This window comes from Oncorhynchus masou, chromosome 3 (genome assembly GCF_036934945.1).
Source record: "Oncorhynchus masou masou isolate Uvic2021 chromosome 3, UVic_Omas_1.1, whole genome shotgun sequence".
Taxonomy (NCBI): Eukaryota; Metazoa; Chordata; class Actinopteri; order Salmoniformes; family Salmonidae; genus Oncorhynchus; species Oncorhynchus masou.
In genome coordinates, this window is record NC_088214.1 from 45,039,566 (window position 1) to 45,062,646 (window position 23,081).

The 23,081-nt window shown below is 42.6% G+C and overlaps 1 protein-coding gene across 1 annotated transcript in view; it reads left to right on the forward strand.

Annotated features, from left to right (window-relative positions):
• Positions 1–19,640, forward strand: part of fam49ba (family with sequence similarity 49 member Ba) — a 40,771-nt gene extending 21,131 nt beyond the window's left edge. Inside the window, exons 3-11 of the mRNA XM_064942562.1 lie at positions 27–148; positions 857–962; positions 4,213–4,349; positions 15,740–15,817; positions 16,912–17,028; positions 17,424–17,503; positions 17,768–17,894; positions 18,321–18,391; positions 19,150–19,640. Of these exons, the coding sequence (XP_064798634.1) occupies positions 27–148; positions 857–962; positions 4,213–4,349; positions 15,740–15,817; positions 16,912–17,028; positions 17,424–17,503; positions 17,768–17,894; positions 18,321–18,391; positions 19,150–19,219 (908 nt within the window). The 3' untranslated portion in view covers positions 19,220–19,640. The remainder of the gene's footprint in view (positions 1–26; positions 149–856; positions 963–4,212; positions 4,350–15,739; positions 15,818–16,911; positions 17,029–17,423; positions 17,504–17,767; positions 17,895–18,320; positions 18,392–19,149) is intronic.
• Positions 19,641–23,081: the final 3,441 nt, after the last annotated feature.

Sequence of the window (23,081 nt, forward strand, 5' to 3'; positions counted from 1 at the left end):
CTGAATTGCTTCCTGACCTACTGCAGATGCCCAGCCTACAGAGGCAGAGAGGGCAGTATGGGAGCAGGTGAACGAGGTACTGATGGAGGCTCTGGCTATCCTAGATGACCTGCAGTCCTACAACGGAGCAGGAGAAGAGATACGACAGGTGGGTTAAGTTAATAAACACCAAAGTTTGGTTAAATTTCCTCAATCTTAGCAAATGTTCTGGAAAAAAATACTGGAATATTTTAGCATTCTAGTGCAGAGGTATTCAACCTGAGGTCCGCGGCCCCGAGGTACAGCAGTTATTAGGCAATATTCTTTTAAAAAACATTTAAAAAATGTTTTATGAATGTACCTTCAGTATTCATATTTTTTAAGATGTGAACTTTATTTCTCAATTTCTAATATTGAGCAAATTACACCCATTGGAGTATCTGCCAGGCTTTGAAAAAGCTCCCACGAGTACCTGTCGCGGCAAGTGCAGCTGGCAGCTGGTTAGCTTTCTTGACATGGACATTTTGCTAACATATGATGGGGGTCCCTGTGTTGCCTTTTGCACAACATTTTAATACAACTGAATTAAATGCAAAGGACATTTAGAAATGTTATGCCAAACTCTATGGCTTTCATTACCAGAAGCCAATTATGGCTTGATACAGGCTACTGTTCAGGGTTGCCACGGAAACAGGGGAGCCAGTTTGTCTTCAGCTACTGATCACTTTTTTTCTGTGCAAATGTTCTGAATTCTTCTTACGGATGTTTTTTTGTCTGTTGTTGTTGTGCAAACCGTCTCATTGTGTGTAAAGCGGGTCCATTGAGGAGTTTCATCTGACATTTTAATCCTCTCACTCACTCATTCACTCTCATCCAGGCGATACAGAACCCAAGTGAGGACCAGGTACAGGAGCGAGCCTGGGCTGCTGTGGTCCCACTGGTCGGGAAACTAAAGAAGTTCTATGAGTTCTCTCTGAGGTTGGGTAAGTATGCCTTGACAACCCCAAAGCGGTCATAAGTGCTGAGAATAGAGACTCTGTAAAAGTACTCTGTAATATTCAAAGTAGAAGTAGAAGTATATATACATTTTCAAGATTAATATAAATGATAACTAAAATATAGTCTTTGCATAAGTATTTATCCCCTTTGTTTAGGCAAGCCTAAATTACTTCAGGACAAAAATGTGGCATATCAAATCACATAATAATTTATATGGACTCACTCAGTGTGAAAAAATAGGGGTTGACATGATTTTTGATACATACAACATCTGTCAAGTATTGAATTTAAAGCACAGAGTCAACATCAAAGACCAGAGAGCTTTTCAAAAGCATCAAAGAAGGGCAGTGATTGTTTATTGTTACACATCTACCAATCAGACATAGAATATCTCTTTAACTATGGTCATGTTAATAATTATTATGTGGATGATGTATTAATCCACCCAGACACATCAAAGACACAGTCATCCTGAGCTGCAGGACAGGAACGAAACTGCTTAGGGATGTTACCATGAGGCCATTGGTGATTTTAAAACAGCTACAGAGTTCAATGGCTGTGATGGGAGAACACTGAGGATGGATCAACAACATTGTAGTGATTCCATTTGTGCTACACAGTTCTCAACACACACACACACACACACACACACACACACACAGCACAGAGAGGCCCAGCTCAAGAGCTCCATCAGCAGCAGATTTAAATTTAGAATGAAAAATGAATGTGCTTATGCAACAAATGTTAGTGCATCATATCATATTGAACCGCATCGATTCGTTCCTCTAATAAACCTGAATCGCACCAAATAATTTAAAACTAAAACGTATAATTTCTGTATTGTATCGGAGCCCATGTACAGTGCCTTCAGAAAGTATTCACACCCCTTGACTTTTTGCCCTGAATACAAAGTGTTATGTTTGAGGAAAATCAACTTTTTTTTCTAGCAATGATCAACAACCACAGAGCTTGCAGAATTTTGAAAATAAAATGTGCAAATGTTGCACAATCCACGTGTGGAAAGCTGCTAGAGACTTACCCAGAAAGATTCACAGCTGTAATCGCTGCCAAACGTACTTCTACAAAGTATTGACTCAGGGGTGTGAATAATTATGTTAATGAGATATTTTGGGAATTTCATTTTCAATAAATTTGCAAAACTGTATAAAAACATGTTTATGGGGTATTGTGTGTAGATGGGTGAGAAAAAAGTATTGAAAGTCTTTAAAGTCTTTATGCGTGACTGAAAGATGACATTGTTATAATAATGATGTATTGCGTATATATAATGTAATACAAAAGATACATTTTCATTATATAAATAATATGTATACAGTACCAGTCAAAAGTTTGGGGACACCTACTCATTCCAGTGTTTTCATTTATTTGTACTATTTTCTACATTGTAGAATAATAGTGAAGACATCACAACTATGAAATAACACTGTTTCTCACCATCCATCTGATGGTGAGTCTAGAGGGAGGGCTGTTTCTCACCATCCATCTGATGGTCAGTTCAGGGTAGCCTAGTGGTTAGAGCGTTGGACTAGTAACTGGAAGGTTGCAAGTTCAAACCCCCGAGCTGACAAGGTACAAATCTGTCGTTCTGCCCCTGAACAGGCAGTTAACCCACTGTTCCTAGGCCGTCATTGAACATAAGAATGTGTTCTTATCTGACTTGCCTGGTTAAATAAAGGTAAAAAAAAAAAAAAAAGAAAAGATCAGATGAGGCCACTGAGTCAATGGGTTTACCTTGTACTGTCCATTGTTGCATACTGTGACGGCCCTGAATTTTTCTGAACCATCTCAGTGCTTCTCCTTCCAATAGGGGCCCCTTCAATTCCCAATTAAATAGTCAATTAAATAATCAATCCGCTAACAGATCTTCAGCGGAGAAAGGCCACGAAGAACAGAGAGGTGTAGTCCACGGACGCAAAGAATGGATCTGGTCTTGGGTAAACTCTATTAGGCTACAAAACAAACGGAATAGAGACGCTTTGGAACTGAGGGATGAACACATCCTCATTCACCTCTCCATCACAACCCCCCTTTTGCGCAGCTGATGCTGGCTATTTAATTGGGAATTAAAGGGGAAGCGCCCTATTGGAAGGAGAAGCACTATTTAATTGGGATTTGAAGGGGAAGCGCCCTATTGGAAGGAGAAGCACTATTTAATTGGGATTTGAAGGAGAAGCGCCCTATTGGAAGGAGAAGCACTGAGAAGGTTCAGAAAAAGTCAGGGCCGCCACAATACGGTTGTTACTCTTATTCAAAAAAGGCCATTTGCTTCCTACATCAAAATGAGCTTGATAAGGTCATTGAGTCAAATAAGCAAATGATTGACAGCTTGGTAAAGGCAGTACCGCCCATTGTAGGGAGCACATTTACGCCATTCCTCAAAGACCAATATTATAGTCTAGCTAGCAGCTCGGTTCAAGTCTTTTCTCTTTCCCATTATTATTTTATAGGGACAAGGAAATATTGTCAGAATCTTCTGCAGCATTTTGAAAGGGATTGAGTCAATTCCATTGTAATTCTGAGAATAATGGTCATTGGTGGTCAATGGTAATTATGTTGAATTGCAGTTAATTCCCATGAAGTTGAACTGCCTACTTATTGCCTGCAATGCTTGACAACTTTCACTGACAGTATAATTTGCACTATCATGCCCTCTCTAGCTTTACCGCTCTATTTGATTTCTCCTCCATCCTCCCATTCTCCTTTACTGTAGCTCCATCTGTCCTTCTCATATTTATCATTTTCTGTTACACTACTCCATATCCTAGTTTTACTTTCGCCTATCCCTCTATCCATTCCTGCATCTCACTCTCCCTCCATCTCTAATCCACCTCTCCAAGTTCTCATTGAACTTGCATCTTCCCCTCTTTTTACCCCTCCTTGGCTATGTCCCTCCATCTTTTCCTCCACCTCCTCTGTCCATCTATCCTGATCGCATTCATCCCATCTGGCCTGCATATGCTCATTCTAATCCCTCCATGTCATTTCTCTATCTCCCACTTTCCCCTCTCTTTCACCTGGTCTCCCTCCCTCTCTACCCTCTATTTTCCTCTCTCCCCCTGTATATCTATCCATTATATCCCCTATTTTCTTCCCTTACTTTCTCTCTCTCCCTCCCTTTCACCATTCACCCCCGTTATCTCTTTCTCCATTCATTCCCTTTCTCCCTTCTTTCTCTCACTTCCCCTATTCCATCCCCCCATCTCTTTGATACAGAGGGGTCATTGCATGGTCTCCTGAAGGCTCTGACGAGCGCTCGCTGCAGTCCCACCCAGCATCTGGAGCAGGAGCAGGCATTGGCTCGACAGTTTGCAGAGATCCTGCATTTCACCCTGCGCTTCGATGAGCTCAAGGTACTTCTATCCCCTCCAATGAGCAAGACATACAGAGTGCTTCTTCCTTCTTTGCTTTTATGAAATAATCTCCTTATCATTTATCTTAAATGTACACTTAAAATAAACATGTCAAGTAAATAATCAAATGCTTTTTTTTACACTCCAAAAAGCTTTAAATTATGAGAGTAAATGAAGGTGAAGGTTTGTATCAGAATGCTCACCACATATCAATTATCACACTGGAGAGGTGAGAAGTGATTGTGGCAATTTGTAGCCTTTTACCTCGCCCAGGATACTCCTCCCTGTAACAACATCCAATGCTGCCACAACTCTTAACAAATGTATGGATATCTGACTTTTTTGTGTTGAAATGTACAGATTTTTGTTAGTTTGGTCAGTCTAAGTAGTACCTGGTGAAGACACACAGGCAACAGCAAGGAAGCATTGCCCTCCACTCACCCTGTTCACTTATAAGCAATAGCTTGACCCCTAGACCTATTTGCAATTTAGAGAAAGTAAAAATATGCACAACCCCAACCAAAAGCAAAGCACCTTTAATGTTAGCCAGCAGATTCCAACCTTACCTTTACGTTTGATTACACCGAGCTGCTAGTTTATCCTGAAACTGGTTATTTTTTTGTCCACATGCTAGCTAGCAGTAGCCAATGCCGCCATTGTGGAATGGCAGTGTCAGCCAATCAGCTTCTTTGTTGTTCAACGTGACGTACCATTTTATTAAATCTTCTGGTTACTTTAAAGGGGCAATAAGCAGTTGCTACAGCCATTTTTTTAAACTTAGAAATGAATATTACCTACTGATCCTTGAAGAATATAACTTATTTGTTTCTAAACAAAGGAAATGTAAACAAACATCATATAGCCTCAAAACATGGTTAAAACTATAATTGTGATATCATGGATGTTCAGTCCCTGCATCCATAGCTGCGCTAATGAGTTTGAGAGTGGTTACATTTCTCTAGCCCCATCCCGCAGCTTTTTACCGAACCAGGGGTGGGGAGGCCTCTTTGTTATTGTTTCTACTGCTGATTGACACTTTGAAGCATCATATTAAAGCTTTGATAAAGCAGCAATAGATCAGCAACAGCAATCATAAACCAACTCAATATTGATCAATGGGGTTTTTTGTACTGGAAATATCCAGTAATCAAATCAAAGTCAATAGTCTAAAGTTCAATGGTCAAAGACAGAAAGATATTCAGTTCAACCAAAAATCTCTTTCAATTCAAGATTCGCTAAAATAATTAAATTCAGTTCTTAAGAGTTGTTTCCCCAAAAATGCAAATACACAAAAAAGAGACTTTATTATCCAATGGGACATTATTATCCAATGGGAACAGCAGGAGAGACATGCAATGTGATACGCTCTCTACTCCTTGGTGTTTAATCCTTGTGCTTATGTGTCCAGTAATTCCCCTTTTCCCGGCAAATAGCCCAGTGGAACAGGTTTTAACAGAACAATTACTGAACTATTTTAATGTAAAAGTTTTTTTAACAGTTCCCCTTTCTTCTTCTTCTATAATGTCATGGCGGTCCGCAAACTATCGTTTAAGAACTTGCCGCCACCTACTGTGCTGGAATGTACGATCAATCATGATCTGCTCAATTCTGTACCACCATGGTAATAAAACTCTAAACCAAATCAATCCTATCTTCTACCACACCCTCCTCCAAAAAACCCTCCCCAACCATGCTACCCCATGAAACGTTATCTATATCATGCTGAAACACACCCTTAGGATTGTTTAGTATGTCAACAACCATTTCAACAGTAACATCTGTTACCCCTGATATCTCTTTTGCTGTCTCCACATTAACCTTCAACCTGGCAAATCTGCTTTCCACAACCTGAGTTGTATTGATAACCTTACCAATAAAAGCTATGAAGTCAACTTTATTCATTATCAAATAGTCCTTCGACAGCGTACATTCATGAGCAGCCATAGTAGCTCCATCAGTCTGACAGTAGATCCACTTACTACAGGAGCAGCCATAGTAGCTCCATCAGTCTGACAGTAGATCCACTCACTACAGGAGCAGTCATAGTAGCTCCATCAGTCTGACAGTAGATCCACTCACTACAGGAGCAGCCATAGTAGCTCCCTCAGTCTGACAGTAGATCCACTTACTACAGGAGCAGCCATAGTAGCTCCATCAGTCTGACAGTAGATCCACTCACTACAGGAGCAGTCATAGTAGCTCCATCAGTCTGACAGTAGATCCACTCACTACAGGAGCAGTCATAGTAGCTCCATCAGTCTGACAGTAGATCCACTTACTACAGGAGCAGCCATAGTAGCTCCATCAGTCTGACAGTAGATCCACTCACTACAGGAGCAGCCATAGTAGCTCCATCAGTCTGACAGTAGATCCACTTACTACAGGAGCAGCCATAGTAGCTCCATCAGTCTGACAGTAGATCCACTTACTACAGGAGCAGCCATAGTAGCTCCATCAGTCTGACAGTAGATCCACTCACTACAGGAGCAGTCATAGTAGCTCCATCAGTCTGACAGTAGATCCACTTACTACAGGAGCAGCCATAGTAGCTCCATCAGTCTGACAGTAGATCCACTCACTACAGGAGCAGCCATAGTAGCTCCATCAGTCTGACAGTAGATCCACTTACTACAGGAGCAGCCATAGTAGCTCCATCAGTCTGACAGTAGATCCACTCACTACAGGAGCAGCCATAGTAGCTCCATCAGTCTGACAGTAGATCCACTCACTACAGGAGCAGCCATAGTAGCTCCATCAGTCTGACAGTAGATCCATTCACTACAGGAGCAGCCATAGTAGCTCCATCAGTCTAACAGTAGATCCACTCACTACAGGAGCAGCCATAGTAGCTCCATCAGTCTGACAGTAGATCCACTTACTACAGGAGCAGCCATAGTAGCTCCATCAGTCTGACAGTAGATCCACTCACTACAGGAGAAGTTATAATAGCTCCATCAGTCTGACAGTAGATCCACTCACTACAGGAGAAGTTATAATAGCTCCATCAGTCTGACAGTAGATCCACTCACTACAGGAGCAGCCATAGTAGCTCCATCAGTCTGACAGTAGATCCACTCACTACAGGAGAAGTTATAATAGCTCCATCAGTCTGACAGTAGATCCACTCACTACAGGAGCAGCCATAGTAGCTCCATCAGTCTGACAGTAGATCCACTTACTACAGGAGCAGCCATAGTAGCTCCATCAGTCTGACAGTAGATCCACTCACTACAGGAGAAGTTATAATAGCTCCATCAGTCTGACAGTAGATCCACTCACTACAGGAGCAGCCATAGTAGCTCCATCAGTCTGACAGTAGATCCACTTACTACAGGAGCAGCCATAGTAGCTCCATCAGTCTGACAGTAGATCCACTCACTACAGGAGCAGCCATAGTAGCTCCATCAGTCTGACAGTAGATCCACTTACTACAGGAGCAGCCATAGTAGCTCCATCAGTCTGACAGTAGATCCACTCACTACAGGAGAAGTTATAATAGCTCCATCAGTCTGACAGTAGATCCACTCACTACAGGAGCAGCCATAGTAGCTCCATCAGTCTGACAGTAGATCCACTCACTACAGGAGCAGCCATAGTAGCTCCATCAGTCTGACAGTAGATCCACTTACTACAGGAGCAGCCATAGTAGCTCCATCAGTCTGACAGTAGATCCACTCACTACAGGAGCAGCCATAGTAGCTCCATCAGTCTGACAGTAGATCCACTCACTACAGGAGCAGCCATAGTAGCTCCATCAGTCTGACAGTAGATCCACTCACTACAGGAGCAGCCATAGTAGCTCCATCAGTCCATCAGTATGACAGTAGATCCACTTACTACAGGAGCAGCCATAGTAGCTCCATCAGTCTGACAGTAGATCCACTTACTACAGGAGCAGCCATAGTAGCTCCATCAGTCTGACAGTAGATCCATTCACTACAGGAGCAGCCATAATAGCTCCATCAGTCTGACAGTAGATCCACTCACTACAGGAGCAGTCATAGTAGCTCCATCAGTCTGACAGTAGATCCACTCACTACAGGAGCAGCCATAGTAGCTCCATCAGTCTGACAGTAGATCCACTCACTACAGGAGCAGCCATAGTAGCTCCATCCGTCTGACAGTAGATCCACTCACTACAGGAGCAGCCATAATAGCTCCATCAGTCTGACAGTAGATCCACTCACTACAGGAGAAGTTATAGTAGCTCCATCAGTCTGACAGTAGATCCACTCACTACAGGAGCAGCCATAATAGCTCCATCAGTCTGACAGTAGATCCACTCACTACAGGAGAAGTTATAGTAGCTCCATCAGTCTGACAGTAGATCCACTCACTACAGGAGCAGCCATAGTAGCTCCATCAGTCTGACAGTAGATCCACTCACTACAGGAGCAGCCATAGTAGCTCCATCAGTCTGACAGTAGATCCACTTACTACAGGAGCAGCCATAGTAGCTCCATCATTCTGACAGTAGATCCACTTACTACAGGAGCAGCCATAGTAGCTCCATCAGTCTGACAGTAGATCCACTTACTACAGGAGCAGCCATAGTAGCTCCATCAGTCTGACAGTAGATCCACTCACTACAGGAGAAGTTATAGTAGCTCCATCAGTCTGACAGTAGATCCACTCACTACAGGAGCAGCCATAGTAGCTCCATCAGTCTGACAGTAGATCCACTCACTACAGGAGCAGTCATAGTAGCTCCATCAGTCTGACAGTAGATCCACTCACTACAGGAGAAGTTATAGTAGCTCCATCAGTCTGACAGTAGATCCACTCACTACAGGAGAAGTTATAGTAGCTCCATCAGTCTGACAGTAGAACCACTTACTACAGGAGCAGCCATAGTAGCTCCATCAGTCTGACAGTAGATCCACTCACTACAGGAGCAGCCATAGTAGCTCCATCAGTCTGACAGTAGATCCACTCACTACAGGAGCAGCCATAGTAGCTCCATCAGTCTGACAGTAGATCCACTCACTACAGGAGCAGCCATAGTAGCTCCATCAGTCTGACAGTAGATCCACTTACTACAGGAGCAGCCATAGTAGCTCCATCAGTCTGACAGTAGATCCACTCACTACAGGAGCAGCCATAGTAGCTCCATCAGTCTGACAGTAGATCCACTCACTACAGGAGCAGCCATAGTAGCTCCATCAGTCTGACAGTAGAACCACTTACTACAGGAGCAGCCATAGTAGCTCCATCAGTCTGACAGTAGATCCACTCACTACAGGAGCAGCCATAGTAGCTCCATCAGTCTGACAGTAGATCCACTCACTACAGGAGCAGCCATAGTAGCTCCATCAGTCTGACAGTAGATCCACTTACTACAGGAGCAGCCATAATAGCTCCATCAGTCTGACAGTAGATCCACTTACTACAGGAGCAGCCATAGTAGCTCCATCAGTCTGACAGTAGATCCACTCACTACAGGAGCAGTCATAGTAGCTCCATCAGTCTGCCTAGTAGTTCCACCAATCTGTCTTACAGCCTCTGCGTATGATACATCATGATTGTTTCTATAGCTCTAGGCCATTCTTTATTCTCTCTGTACCTGGCATCCACCAAATGCGGCACTAGCCCCCCCCCCACAATTACAACAGTTAACCTTCACATTGCTTCCAGTCACCGTAATCATGTTTTCATCCACACATCTTTTCTTTCCACTGAGCAGCTACATGGCCCATTCTTTGACATTTGAAACACCGCAATGGGGATGGGACAAATTCTCTGATATTGAAACTAAGGAATCCTATCTGTACTTTTCCAGTCAATTCATTCTAAAACCTCAGCAGCACTGATAAGCTTTCACTTCTTTGTCCCTCTTTCCTACTGATAAACCTTTTGGCCTCAATCACTCTGCCTCCCTTCACATTTTCTTTAATATCTAGTGGACATAGATATTGGGACCCCAGTGAAAACTCCCCTCAATCTAACATAAGCACCAGGGACCTGCCTTTTAATCTTCTTCCCATCAAGTTTTTCTATTTTCAGCCTGGCTACCACACAATATACCAATATACCACACAGCTTGGCTACCACACAATATTAACAACCTACCATTTCTAATGAACCAAGCTAATTTCACTTCACCTACCTCTTTCTCTATGCAGTGGTTCCCAAACTTTTTATAGTCCCGTACCCCTTAAAAAATTCAACCTCCAGCTGCGTTCCCCCTTTATCACCTGGGTCAGCACACTCACAGATGTTGTTTTTTGCCATTATTGTAAGCCTTCCACAGACACACTTTACGATACATTTATTATACATAAGATTGAGTGTGAGTTTTTGTCACAGCCCGGCATGTGGGAAGTGACAAAGAGCTCTTATAGGACCATGGCACAAATAATAGTATAATAATCAATAATGTTGCTCTTTATTTAGCCATCTTACATATAAAACCATATTTGTTCATAACAAATGGTGATTAACTAAAAACACAGGTTAATGAGAAGGGTGTGCTTGAAAGGATGCACATAACTCTGCAATTTTGGGTTGTATTGGAGACAGTCTCAGTCTTAAATAATTTTCCACACAGTCTGTGCCTGTATTTAGTTTCATGCTAGTGAGGGCCGAGAATCCACTCTCACATAGGTATGTGGTTGCAAAGGGCATCAGTGTCCTAACAGCGCGATTTGCCAAGGCAAGAAACTCTGAGTGCAGCCCTATCCAGAAATTTGGCAGTGGCTTCTGATTAAATTCAATTTTCACAGAAACGCTTGTTGCAATAGCGATTGCAAAAAGACAGTGAATGTTTCTGACGGGCCGAGTTACAGTTTTGACTTAAATCTGCTTGAAAATCTATGGCAAGAAGTGAAAATTGTTGTCTAGCAATGATCAACATCCAATTTGAGAGAGCTTTAAGAATACTTTTTTTAAATAATGTGCAAATATTGTACAATCCATGTGTGCAAAGCTCTTATAGACTTACCGTGAAAGACTCAACTGTATTTGCTACCAAAGGTGATTCTAACATGTATTGACTCAGGAGGTTGAATACTTATCTCATCAAGATATAGTCGTGTTTTATTTTTCATGAATTTGTCTTCCACTTTGACATTACAGAGTATTTTGTGTAGATCGTTGACAAAAAAAATGACAATTTAATCAATTTTATTCCCTTTTTGTAACAACAAAATGTGTAAAAATTCAAGGGATGTGAATACTTTCTGAAGGTACTGTAGATTGACTCATCTCTACCAACCTCCCCATGTACCAGACTTCTTACTGTCAACTGCACTGCTATGGATATGAGAACCACCTTTCTGCCCTTCAGCTCAAGTTGCACTCTTTCTCTCTGTCTTTGATCTTTAGGATTATTCATGGGAAGAAAGGGAAATAGAGAGAGAGGGGAGAGGGTAGTTCTCCCTTGATTTTATACCCTCCACCTCTTTTAAATGTTTATCTCTTTAAATGCTCATACCCGAGGTGACAAGGTAAAAATCTGTCATTCTGCCCTGAGCAAGGCAGTTAACCCACTGTTCCCCTGAGCAAGGCGATTAACCCACTGTTCCCCTGAGCAAGGCAGTTAACCCACTGTTCCCCTGAGCAAGGCGATTAACCCACTGTTCCCCTGAGCAAGGCAGTTAACCCACTGTTCCCCTGAGCAAGGCAGTTAACCCACTGTTCCCAAGGTGCCGAAGACGTGGGTGTCAGTAAAGGCAGCCCACCACACCTCTCTGATTGAGGGGTTGGATTAAACGCGGAAGACACATTTCATAAGTAGGAAGCCAAAAGAGAAGAGATAGTTGTCAAGTTTTGTTTTTAACCAAACAATAGAGGTAAGCGCAGAACATTGTTTGGGAATGGGTTATATATATATTTTTCCTACTGGTAAGAATAGAAGAGTTTCCATATTTTAGTCTGCGGTTGTCAGCGACTGTATCCTCAACTCCTTTCAAATGCACATTCCTCTGCATAGCATTATTTTCGCAGGGAGAAAAGAACGATATTCTGAATGAAAGACTACAAGAAATCAGAGATCATGAGGAAATAGTATGGATGAAACACTAAATCGATTTTCTTAATGATCTCCACTGTGGTCATTTTTTTGTATAATGGTATTAAGTGTAAATGATCAGCGACAAAGAAAGTGATAGAGATATGAAATGAATGAGATGATACGGAGAGAATGAAAGAGGGAGAGAAGATGACAGGGAGAATAAATTGAATCAAAGTTTATTTGTCATGTGCGCCAAATACAACAGGTGTAGACCTTACAGTGAAATGCTTACTTACAGGCCCTAACCAATAGTGCAATCTTTAAGTAAAAAATAGGTATTAGGTGAGCAATAGATAAGGAAATAAAAAACAGTAGCATTAAATAATAACAGTAGCGAGGCTATAACATTAGCAAGGCTTTATAGCGAGGCTATATAACCAGCTTATCCAGAGATACAACCTCTCTTATCATCACTCAGTGCCTGGGCTTACCCCCGCACCCCACCATACCCATGTCTGCGCATTATGCCTTGAATCTATTCTACCACACCCAGAAATCTGCTCCTTTTATTCTTTAGCCGTACCCTCATCCCACTCCTCCTCTGTTCCTTGGGTGATGTGGAGGTAAACCCAGGCCCTGCGTGTCCCAGGCACCCTCATTTGTTGACTTCTGTGATCGCAACAACTTGGTTTCAAGCATGTCAACATCAAAAGCCACCTCCCTAAGTTTGTTTTACTCACTGCTTTAGCACACTTCGCCAACCCGGATGTCCTTGCCGTGTCTGAATCCTGGCTTAGAAAGGCCACCAACAATTCTGAGATTTCCATACTCAGCTACAAAATGTTCCGTCAAGATAGAACTGCGAAAGGGGGAGGAGTTGCAATCTACTGCAGAGAGAGCCTGCAAAGTTCAGTCATAATTTCCAGGTCTATACCCAAACAGTTTGAACTTCTAATTTGAAAAATGAACCTCTCCAGAAATAAGTCTCTCACTGTTGTTGCCTGCTATCGACCCCCCTCCGTTCCCAGTTGTGCCCTGGACACCATTTGTGAATTGATCGCCCCCCATCTAGCTTCAGAGTTCGTTCTGTTAGGTGACCTAAACTGGGATATGCTTCACGCACCGGCAGTCCTATAATCTAAGCTAGATGCCCTCAATCTCACACAAATCATCAAGGAACCCACCAGGTACAACCCTAAATCCGTAAACATGGGCACCCTCATAGACATTATCCTGACCAACTTGCCCTCCAAATACACCTCTGCTGTTTTCAATCAGGATCTCAGCGATCACTGCCTTATTGCCTGTTTCCGCTATGGGTCTACGGTCAAACGAACACCCCTCATCACTGTCAAACACTCCCTAAAACCCTTCTGCGAGCAGGCCTTTCTAATCGACCTGGCCCGGGTATCCTGGAAGGATATTGACCTCATCCCGTCAGTAGAGGATGCCTGGTCATTCTTTAAAAGTAATTTCCTCACCATCTTAGATAAGCATGCCCCATTCAAAAAATGCAGAACTAAGAACAGATATAGCCCTTGGTTCACTCCAGACCTGACTGCCCTTGACCAGCACAAAAACATCCTGTGGCGGACTGCAATAGCATTGAATAGTCCCCACGATATGCAACTGTTCAGGGAAGTCAAGAACCATTACATGCAGTCAGGAAAGCAAAGGCTAGCAAGCAAAGGCTAGCTTTTTCAAGCAGAAATCCACATCCTGCAGCTCTAACTCCAAACTCCACAGGTGCACTTCAGCCACGCTCAAGGTACTAAATGATATCATAACCGCCATCGATAAAAGACAGTACTGTGTACCCGTCTTCATCGACCTGGCCAAGGCTTTCGACTCTGTCAATCACCGTATTCTTATCGGCAGACTCAATAGCCTTGGTTTTTCTAATGACTGCCTCGCCTGGTTCACCAACTACTTTGCAGACATAGTTCAGTGTGTCAAACCGGAGGGTCTGTTGTCCGGACCTCTGGCAGTCTCTATGGGGGTACCACAGGGTTCAATTCTCGGGCCGACTCTTTTCTCTGTATATATCAATGATGTCGCTCTTGCTGTGGGCGATTCCGTGATCCACCTCGACGCAGACTACACCATTCTGTATACTTCTGGCCCTTCCTTGGAAACTGTGCTAACTAACCTCCAAACAAGCTTCAATGCCATACAACACTCCTTCCGTGGCCTCCAACTGCTCTTAAACGCTAGTAAAACCAAATGCATGCTTTTCAACTATTCGCTGCCCGCACCCACCCGCCCGACTAGCACCCTGGACGGTTCCGACCTAGAATATGTGGACAACTATAAATACCTAGGTGTCTGGCTAGACTGTAAACTCTCCTTCCAGACTCATATTAAACATCTCCAATCCAAAATCAAATCTAGAATCGGCTTTCTGTTTCGCAACAAAGCCTCCTTCACTCACGCCGCCAAACTTACCCTAGTAAAACTGACTATCCTACCAATCCTCGACTTTGGCGATGTCAACTACAAAATAGCTTACAACACTCTACTCGGCAAACTGGATGTAGTCTATCACAGTACCGTCCATTTTGTTACCAAATCACCTTATACCACCCACCACTGCAACCTGTATAGTCGGCTGGCCCTCGCTACATATTCGTCGCCAGACCCACTGGCTCCAGGTCATCTATAAGTCTATGCTAGCTAAAGCTCCTACTTATCTCTTAGTTCACTGGTCACAATAACAACACCCACCCGTAGCACACGTTCCAGCAGGTATATCTCACTGATCATCCCCAAAGCCAATACCTCATTTGGCCGCCTTTCCTTCCAGTTCTCTGCTGCCAGTGACTGGAACGAATTGCAAAAATTGCTGAAGTTGGAAACTTTTATTTCCCTCACCAACTTTAAACATCAACTATCTGAGCAGCTAACCGATCACTGCAGCTGTACATAGTCCATCTGTAAATAGCCCATCCAATTTACCTACCTCACCCCCATACTGTTTCTATTTTATTTACTTTTCTGCTCTTTTGCACAGCAGTATCTCTACTTGCACATCACCATCTGCTCATTTATGACTCCAGTGTTAATCTGCTAAATTGTAATTATTCGCTCCAATGGCCTATTTATTGCCTACCTCCTCATGCCTTTTGCACACACTGTATATAGACTTTCTTTTTTCTACTGTGTCATTGAGTTACACATGGAGTAAACAATAAACAAGTCAATAACAAAGTAGAACAATAATAATAATAGTCACACTTTTGTTCCAGCGCAGCATGAACACACCTGTTTTAAATAGTCAACTAGCCATCAAGACAGTCAGTTCAGGAGATAGGCTAGTACGACAGGCTAAGTACTAATAACTGGATTTCAAATTGGCACAATCCCTGCTCAACTCCCCACTGTGGGACATTGAAGATAATCATGAGTGAATTTGTGTTGACCTTTTCACCCTCTACTACAGATGACGAACCCTGCCATCCAGAATGATTTCAGCTACTACAGGAGAACACTCAACCGCATGCGCATCAACAATGTTGCCGTGAGTGTACATTTACATTTAAGTCATTCAGCAGATGCTCTTATCCAGAGCGCCTTACATTTGTGAGTGCATACTTTTTCATATCAACTTTTGACTGATACCATATATACACACACACACACAGTTAAACATACCCACAGTAAATGGATTCTAACAGTAGTACATTAGTCACCTCATCCTCCCATTGGTCAAAGGGAAAGCCCCATGGGCATTGACGAGACAGGGGGATCATTGACCTTGTGTCTCCAATTAAGAGCCCATGCGACTTGTGAATAATTACTTGAGGGCCTATGTAATGAGGCAGAAGAGCGCATGTAAAATGACATGTAGAATGCATGCAGAACAGCACAGCAAGTAGTGTGCTGACTGTGTAATGTCTTATTACAGTTTTGATAGAATGAATTGCCCAAAATTCACAAGTTGCACTTGAAGTCAGAAGTTTACATACACCTTAGCCAAATACATTTAAACTCCGTTTTTCACAATTCCTGACATTTAAACCTAGTAAAAATTCCCTGTCTTAGTTCAGTTAGGATCACCACTTTATTTTAAGAATGTGACATTTCATTACATTCCCAGTGGGTAGTTTACATACAGTACAGTCAATTAGTATTTGGTAGCATTGCCTTTAAATTAATTGCTTTTGTTTAGGCTGAGGTATAACTACATTAGAGCTGTCAAATACACAAGCGGCTCCTTACGTTACTTATCGCGGACATTGCCATTGGATTCACTAAGTCGCATTAGTAGATTACATTACAAGTTTGAACACAGGAATGCATGATGTACTCTACACCTCAATTAGGCTGATAGAAATCCCTATCAGTTTCTTGAATGATTTTACATTTGAGTGTCATTATTTCTACATAGCCTGACTTTCTTGTTTAGAGCTTCTAACTCTTGTGGGTTATAAGGACGGTGTTGTTTTGTGACAATGACCATAAGATCAGCCATGTGGTCACCGATTTGACAGCTCTAACGCAGTTAAATCTCAGACACCGCTGAAACAAAATCCATGAAAAGCTACGTGTTTGTCTGCTAACATGGGTTACCACTGATCTGATTCAATCCTGGCCCAACTCTTTTGCTTTCAGGCAGAGGAGGAGAACGAAGTCAACAATGAGCTGGCCAATCGGATGTCTCTGTTCTACGCCAATGCCACGCCCATGCTGAAAACGCTAAGCGACGCTACAACAAAGTTTGTTTCAGACGTAAGTGAAAAAGCATTACATTGTTTAAGAATAATAGCTCCTATTTCATAGTGTGAAAGTCCTGGACAGGCAGTTCACTGGACAACTTGATGATACTTTAGTTGAATTGTAATTTGCCAAATGTAATGAAACAGGGCAGCATCTGTCTCTGATAAAGAGGGAGCTACAGTATCAGTTTATTTGACAGTGATCATGGAAAACAGACATGGCAAAATATGTTAGCTATGTAGTTTATTCTCATCTTCTGGCTTTTCGTACAGCAGTTTTTCTTTAAACAGTATTGCACAGTCAAATAAAATTGCACCGTTTAGTGCTGTTTTGCTTTAGGAAAACATCAATGTGAAAGGTTACAAAAGCTGTGTCAATAAGATGGTGTTTTCTGTTGATTTGACCAGAACACAGATCTACCCATTGAAAACACAACGGACTGCTTGTGCACGATGGCCAGCGTATGCAAAGTCATGCTGGAAACTCCGTGAGACAGACCTCTTTTCCCCTCTGTGACATTGAGAAAGTCAGATCACAAATGACTCTGTACTGTACTTTCTACCATGAAGTCTGTCTGCTTTGTTGAATCTGCTTTGAGGTTTAATTTATTTGAACACTAAACATTATCTAAAAATGTTTGTTTTTTGGTTTGTCTGTGTGTTTGGGGGCATGCATGTGACTGCGTGTGTACGCTTGTGTGTCTACACACGTGTCTTTGCGCACGCGTGTTTGTGTGTGTGTGCGTCCACAGGGAATACCGTAGCCGTTTTGCCAGCGAGGATACTGTGTCCTTCTGTTTGCGTGTGATGGTGGGAGTGATCATTCTTTATGACTATGTTCACCCTGCTGGAGCCTTCGTCAAGTCCTCCAAGATCGAGGTGCGTTAACAGAGTTCTTATGACATTTATTGTGGCCATATGTATCAAGCGTCTCAGGGTAGGACTGCTGATCTAGGATCAGGTCTCCCCTGTCTATGTAATCTGATTCATTGTGATCTAAAAGGCCAAACTGATACTTAATCAGCACTCCTACTCTGAGATGCTTAATACATACGGCCCCAGATGTTGTCATACCTGAAAAACAACTTAATATATCACTGTTGTATCAACAGGGAGGGGAAATGTTGTTCTAGTCCAACAACACATTAAATAATCCACTAACAACCAGCCCATGATTAGTTGAATCAGGTGTGTTACTGCTGGGTTAAAACAAAAATGTGCACCTCCTAGGGATCCCGCAGGAATACATACAGGGACACTGACATATGGAACCATAAATGTGTAACTGACTTTGTTTTGATATAGATGAAAGGGTGCATCAAAGTCTTAAAGGATCAGCCCCAAAGCAGTGTGGAAGGCCTGCTAAATGCTCTCAGGTAAGTGGTTTCTCTGTCCCATACATGCAATGGTTATCTGCCATCTTGAATGTATAATAGTGTGTGTGTACTTACATGCTAACTCCATGTTAAATGACTTTTCAATGACAGGGGTCTCAACTTCCGTGTTAAAGGGCCACACTAACACACCTGACTCATGTAATCAACCAATTTATGAGTCTTCAAAGTTGACCATGATTCGATTAATCAGATGTGTAAGAGTTTGGCATTGCAGCCGCCCATGATTGAAGTTGTCCACCCATGTTATATTACATTGTTTGTATTTGTATTTATTAAGGATCCCCGTTAGTTCCTGGTAAAGGCAGCAGCTATAACACATTAAGTGTGTGCCCTCAGGCCACTACTATACTAGCATGTTGTTGATTTGTTCTTGAACACTGTTTTGCCAGAAGTGATGATATTTTATACCGACTAAGCCACTCTGTTCAGTCCCCTGCCCGCCACATGCTGTATGTATGTTGTATGTTATCTATTTTTATGTCCTGTAAGGAGTTTGTTTATGAGGCACATTTCTGTGAAGCAGACTATAAAATGCTTTCTTATCTATGTTATCTTACCCTAGAGTCCAGACCTTTCCATCAGTACATCAAATGACTCAGCAATTCTTCAGAGCAAATATGTGGATGTTAAGATGATTTATACCATTTAGCTGCAATCTACTGTTAATGTGGTTTTTAGGTAACACTAGAGTTGTTTTGGATAGATGTTCAGACTGTACTCTCTTTCTTCACGTTCAGGTACACAACAAAACATCTGAATGACGAGACTACCTCCAAGCAAATCAAAAATATGTTGCAAGTTAACTGAGAGAATGTTTATATAGCATCTGTACTTCCTGGAATAAGGATGATCTTCTATTTCCAGTGAGAGGCACCATGTTTGGTACTGTTGTAAAGAAATCATTCATGTAACAAGGCCATATCAAGTAGCAGCTACTGACTTAGTGTCTCATCAGCTGGATGTTTGGACATTTGTGGATCAGTAAGGAAAGTCATTTCACTGGAACATTTTGACTGAAACAATAATCATTTGTAATAATTTCACAGTTTGAGGTACTTTATTGAAGAAGATACTGCTCAAGGGACTTCATTTTATATGATGGCAGCATAAATCATGTATTAGAATTTTACAAGGGGAGTTTTACAGTATTTGTATAATATAATGTCAAGTTATTTTTCAATGGCAATTCATGTGAGAGGGAAAATAAAGCTTTTGTGATTTTTCTAAAGCTTTTCTCTGATCACTTATTTCTTAATAGATTTACGGGTTCGAATAATGTGTCACCATTACAGACTCTTACCTCACTATTTAAGTACAAACTATTTCCCTTATGAATACCGCACCCTACAACCCCATGAGAAACATGCACAGTTTGGGAAACTCTTTCTCAGAAACGCAGTCCGAGACCATTTAGTAGTTCTTATGAAATGATGTAGGATTAATAGATCATTTGGTAACACTTTATTTTATAGCCTGGCATTGACACAACTAGGGCTGTGGCGTTCACAACATTTAGTCAGCCGGCTGATTGTCAAGCAAATAACTGTCAGTCTCACGGTAATTGACCATTAATTAACAAATACATTTAGCATCTCCTAGCTTCCACACACAGCCTAACAAGCCACTAATTCAGACCTTTAGAACATCTACATTTTGCGAAGTCTAATCAATCCATGTAACATAGCATACACCTTCACGATAAATCCATTATTTATTTATAAGAAACATGATAAGAAAATGTAGTCTATTTCAGAACAGAATAGCATACGTTTGAGTTGTCCTTCTGTTAAGTGCTGGTCTGTCTATGCCAAGTGGCTGTGGGCTACACTAGTTCATTTAGCAGACAAGATCTGCTTGGGGCTCAGAGCTGTAAAACAATTTGAGAACCGCAAATGTGTCACGTCTGTTTCCTCCCCCCCTTGCGCTTGAGGGCGCCAGGCTGCCCTGCATCACGCACTCCTATCATCCATTACGCACACCTGCCTTCCCTCGTCACGCGCATCAGCGATATTGGACTCACCTGGACTCACTCAATCACCTGTTTATTACCTCCCCTATATTTGTCTGTTCCCCGTCTTCTGCATGAATAGTTTTTTGTTTGCGTTACCTGTTTGCTGAAGCTGTTCCTGTCTCGTTCCTTGTGCGTTATTTAATAAATGTTTTACTCCCCTGCTTCGTGTCTCCAGCAGCATTCCATGTGACAAAATCCTCTCCTACTTCTAACTCGATTCCACTGTGCCTCCGATGATGTAGAGCAAGACGCAGTAGTTCGTTGGTGGGATGTGTTAATAAAGGAAAGTGGTCCAAGGTAGTTTCCTCAGTAGCAACTGTAGAGAAGCCCAGTCTCATAGAACAACCTGGATTAATAAAGGAAAGTGGTCCAAGTTAGTATCCTCAGTAGCTACTGTAGAGAAGCCCAGTCTCATAGAACACCCTGGATTAATAAAGGAAAGTGATCCAAGGTAGTATCCTCAGTAGCAACTGTAGAGCAGCCCAGTCTCATAGAACACCCTGGATTAATAAAGGAAAGTGGTCCAAGTTAGTACCCTCAGTAGCTACTGTAGAGAAGCCCAGTCTCATAGAACAACCTGGATTAATAAAGGAAAGTGGTCCAAGGTAGTACCCTCAGTAGCTACTGTAGAGAAGCCCAATTGCAGTTGTAAATGAAAGCAGCATCGCTGGTTGGAGAACATGCATTAGTTTTACTAGCATTTAAGAGCACTTACTAGCATTTAAGAGCACTTACTAGCATTTAAGAGCACTCCACGGAAGGAGTGTTGTATGGCATTGAAACTTGTTTGGAGGTTAGTTAAACACAGTGTCCAAAGAAGAGCCAGACATATACAGAATGGTGTCGTCTGCGTAGAGGTGGATCAGAGAATCACCAGCAGCAAGAGCGACATCATTGATGTATACAGTGAAAAGAGTCTGCCTGGCACCCCTACAGACGGGCCAGTTTGTCAGAGGTCCGGACAACAGGCCTTCCGATTTGACACACTGAACTCTATCTGAGAAGTAGTTGGTGAACCAGGCGAGGCAGTCATTTGAGAAACCAAGGCAGTTGAGTCTGCTGATCACAATGCAGTGATTGACAGAGTCGAAAGCTTTGGCCAGGTCGATGAAGAAGGCTGCACAGTCCTGTCTTTTATCGATGGCGGCTATGATATCGTTTAGGACATGAGATGCACCCATGACCGGCTCGGAATATACCAGGATCCGAGCCAGGCCCGCCACATCTGTTGACTCATCCAGCTGGAACGCATAGAACTCACTGGCTTGTATGTGACGCAGTAACTGTTTCAAAACATCTCCCGCCATGTCACTGATGCGTCATTAAACAGTGTTGTTCGATGAAGGAATTGTCTGTAGTTTGTTGGGCCTTTTCTCCTCATTATTGACCCAGCCATATCTACGGCAGCAGGAAGAATTAAGTCCTCCACAATAGTATGGGGCTTGCCTGTCCTAGCCACTTGGTAGCTCACCATATAAGACGCTTCTAGCCCCTTCTTATTAATGGTATCTGTTGCTTTTATACAGTGGGGCAAAAAAGTATTTAGTCAGCCACCAATTGTGCAAGTTTTCCCACTTAAAAAGATGAGAGAGGCCTGTAATTTTCATCATACTTCAACTATGACAGACAAAATGAGAAAAAAAAATCCAGAAAATCACATTGTAGGATTTTTTATGAATTTATTTGCAAATTATGGTGGAAAATATTTTTTGTTTGAATTATGTCTGTGAGTATAACAGAACTCATATGGCAGACAAAAACCTGAGAAGAAATCCAAACAGGAAGTGAGAACTTAATTTACAAAACAGTGCCATTGGATGTCCACCTTAGATAGTCAACAACATCTCCACCCCGCTGATCCTCAACACTGGGGCCCCACAAGGGTGCGTTCTAAGCCCTCTCCTGTACTCCCTGTTCACCCACGACTGCGCGGCAACGCACGCCTCCAACTCAATCATCAAGTTTGCGGACGACACAACAGTGGTAGGCTTGATTACCAACAACGACGAGATGGCCTACAGGGAGGAGGTGAGGGCCCTCGGAGTGTAGTGTTAGGACAATAACCTCACACTCAACGTCAACAAAACTAAGGAGATGATTGTGGACTTCAGGAAACAGCAGAGGGAACACCCCCCTATCCACATCGATGGAACAGTAGTGGAGAGGGTGGTAAGTTTTAAGTTCCTCGGCATACACATCACAGACAAACTGAATTGGTCCACTCACACAGACAGCATCGTGAAGTATGCGCAGCAGCGCCTCTTCAACCTCAGGAGGCTGAAGAAATTCGGCTTGTCACCAAAAGCATTCACAAACTTCTACAGATGCACAATCGAGAGCATCCTGGCGGGCTGTATCACCGCCTGGTACGGCAACTGCTCCGCCCACAAACGTAAGGCTCTCCAGAGGGTAGTGAGGTCTGCACAACGTATCACCGGGGACAAACTACCTGCCCTCCAGGACACCTACACCACCCGATGCTACAGGAAGGCCACAAAGATCATCAAGGACAACACCCACCCGAGCCACTGCCTGTTCACCCCGCTATCATCCAGAAGGCGAGGTCAGTACAGGTGCATCAAAGCTGGGACCGAGAGACTGAAAAACAGCTATCTCAAGGCCATCAGACTGTTAAACAGCAACCACTAACATTGAGTG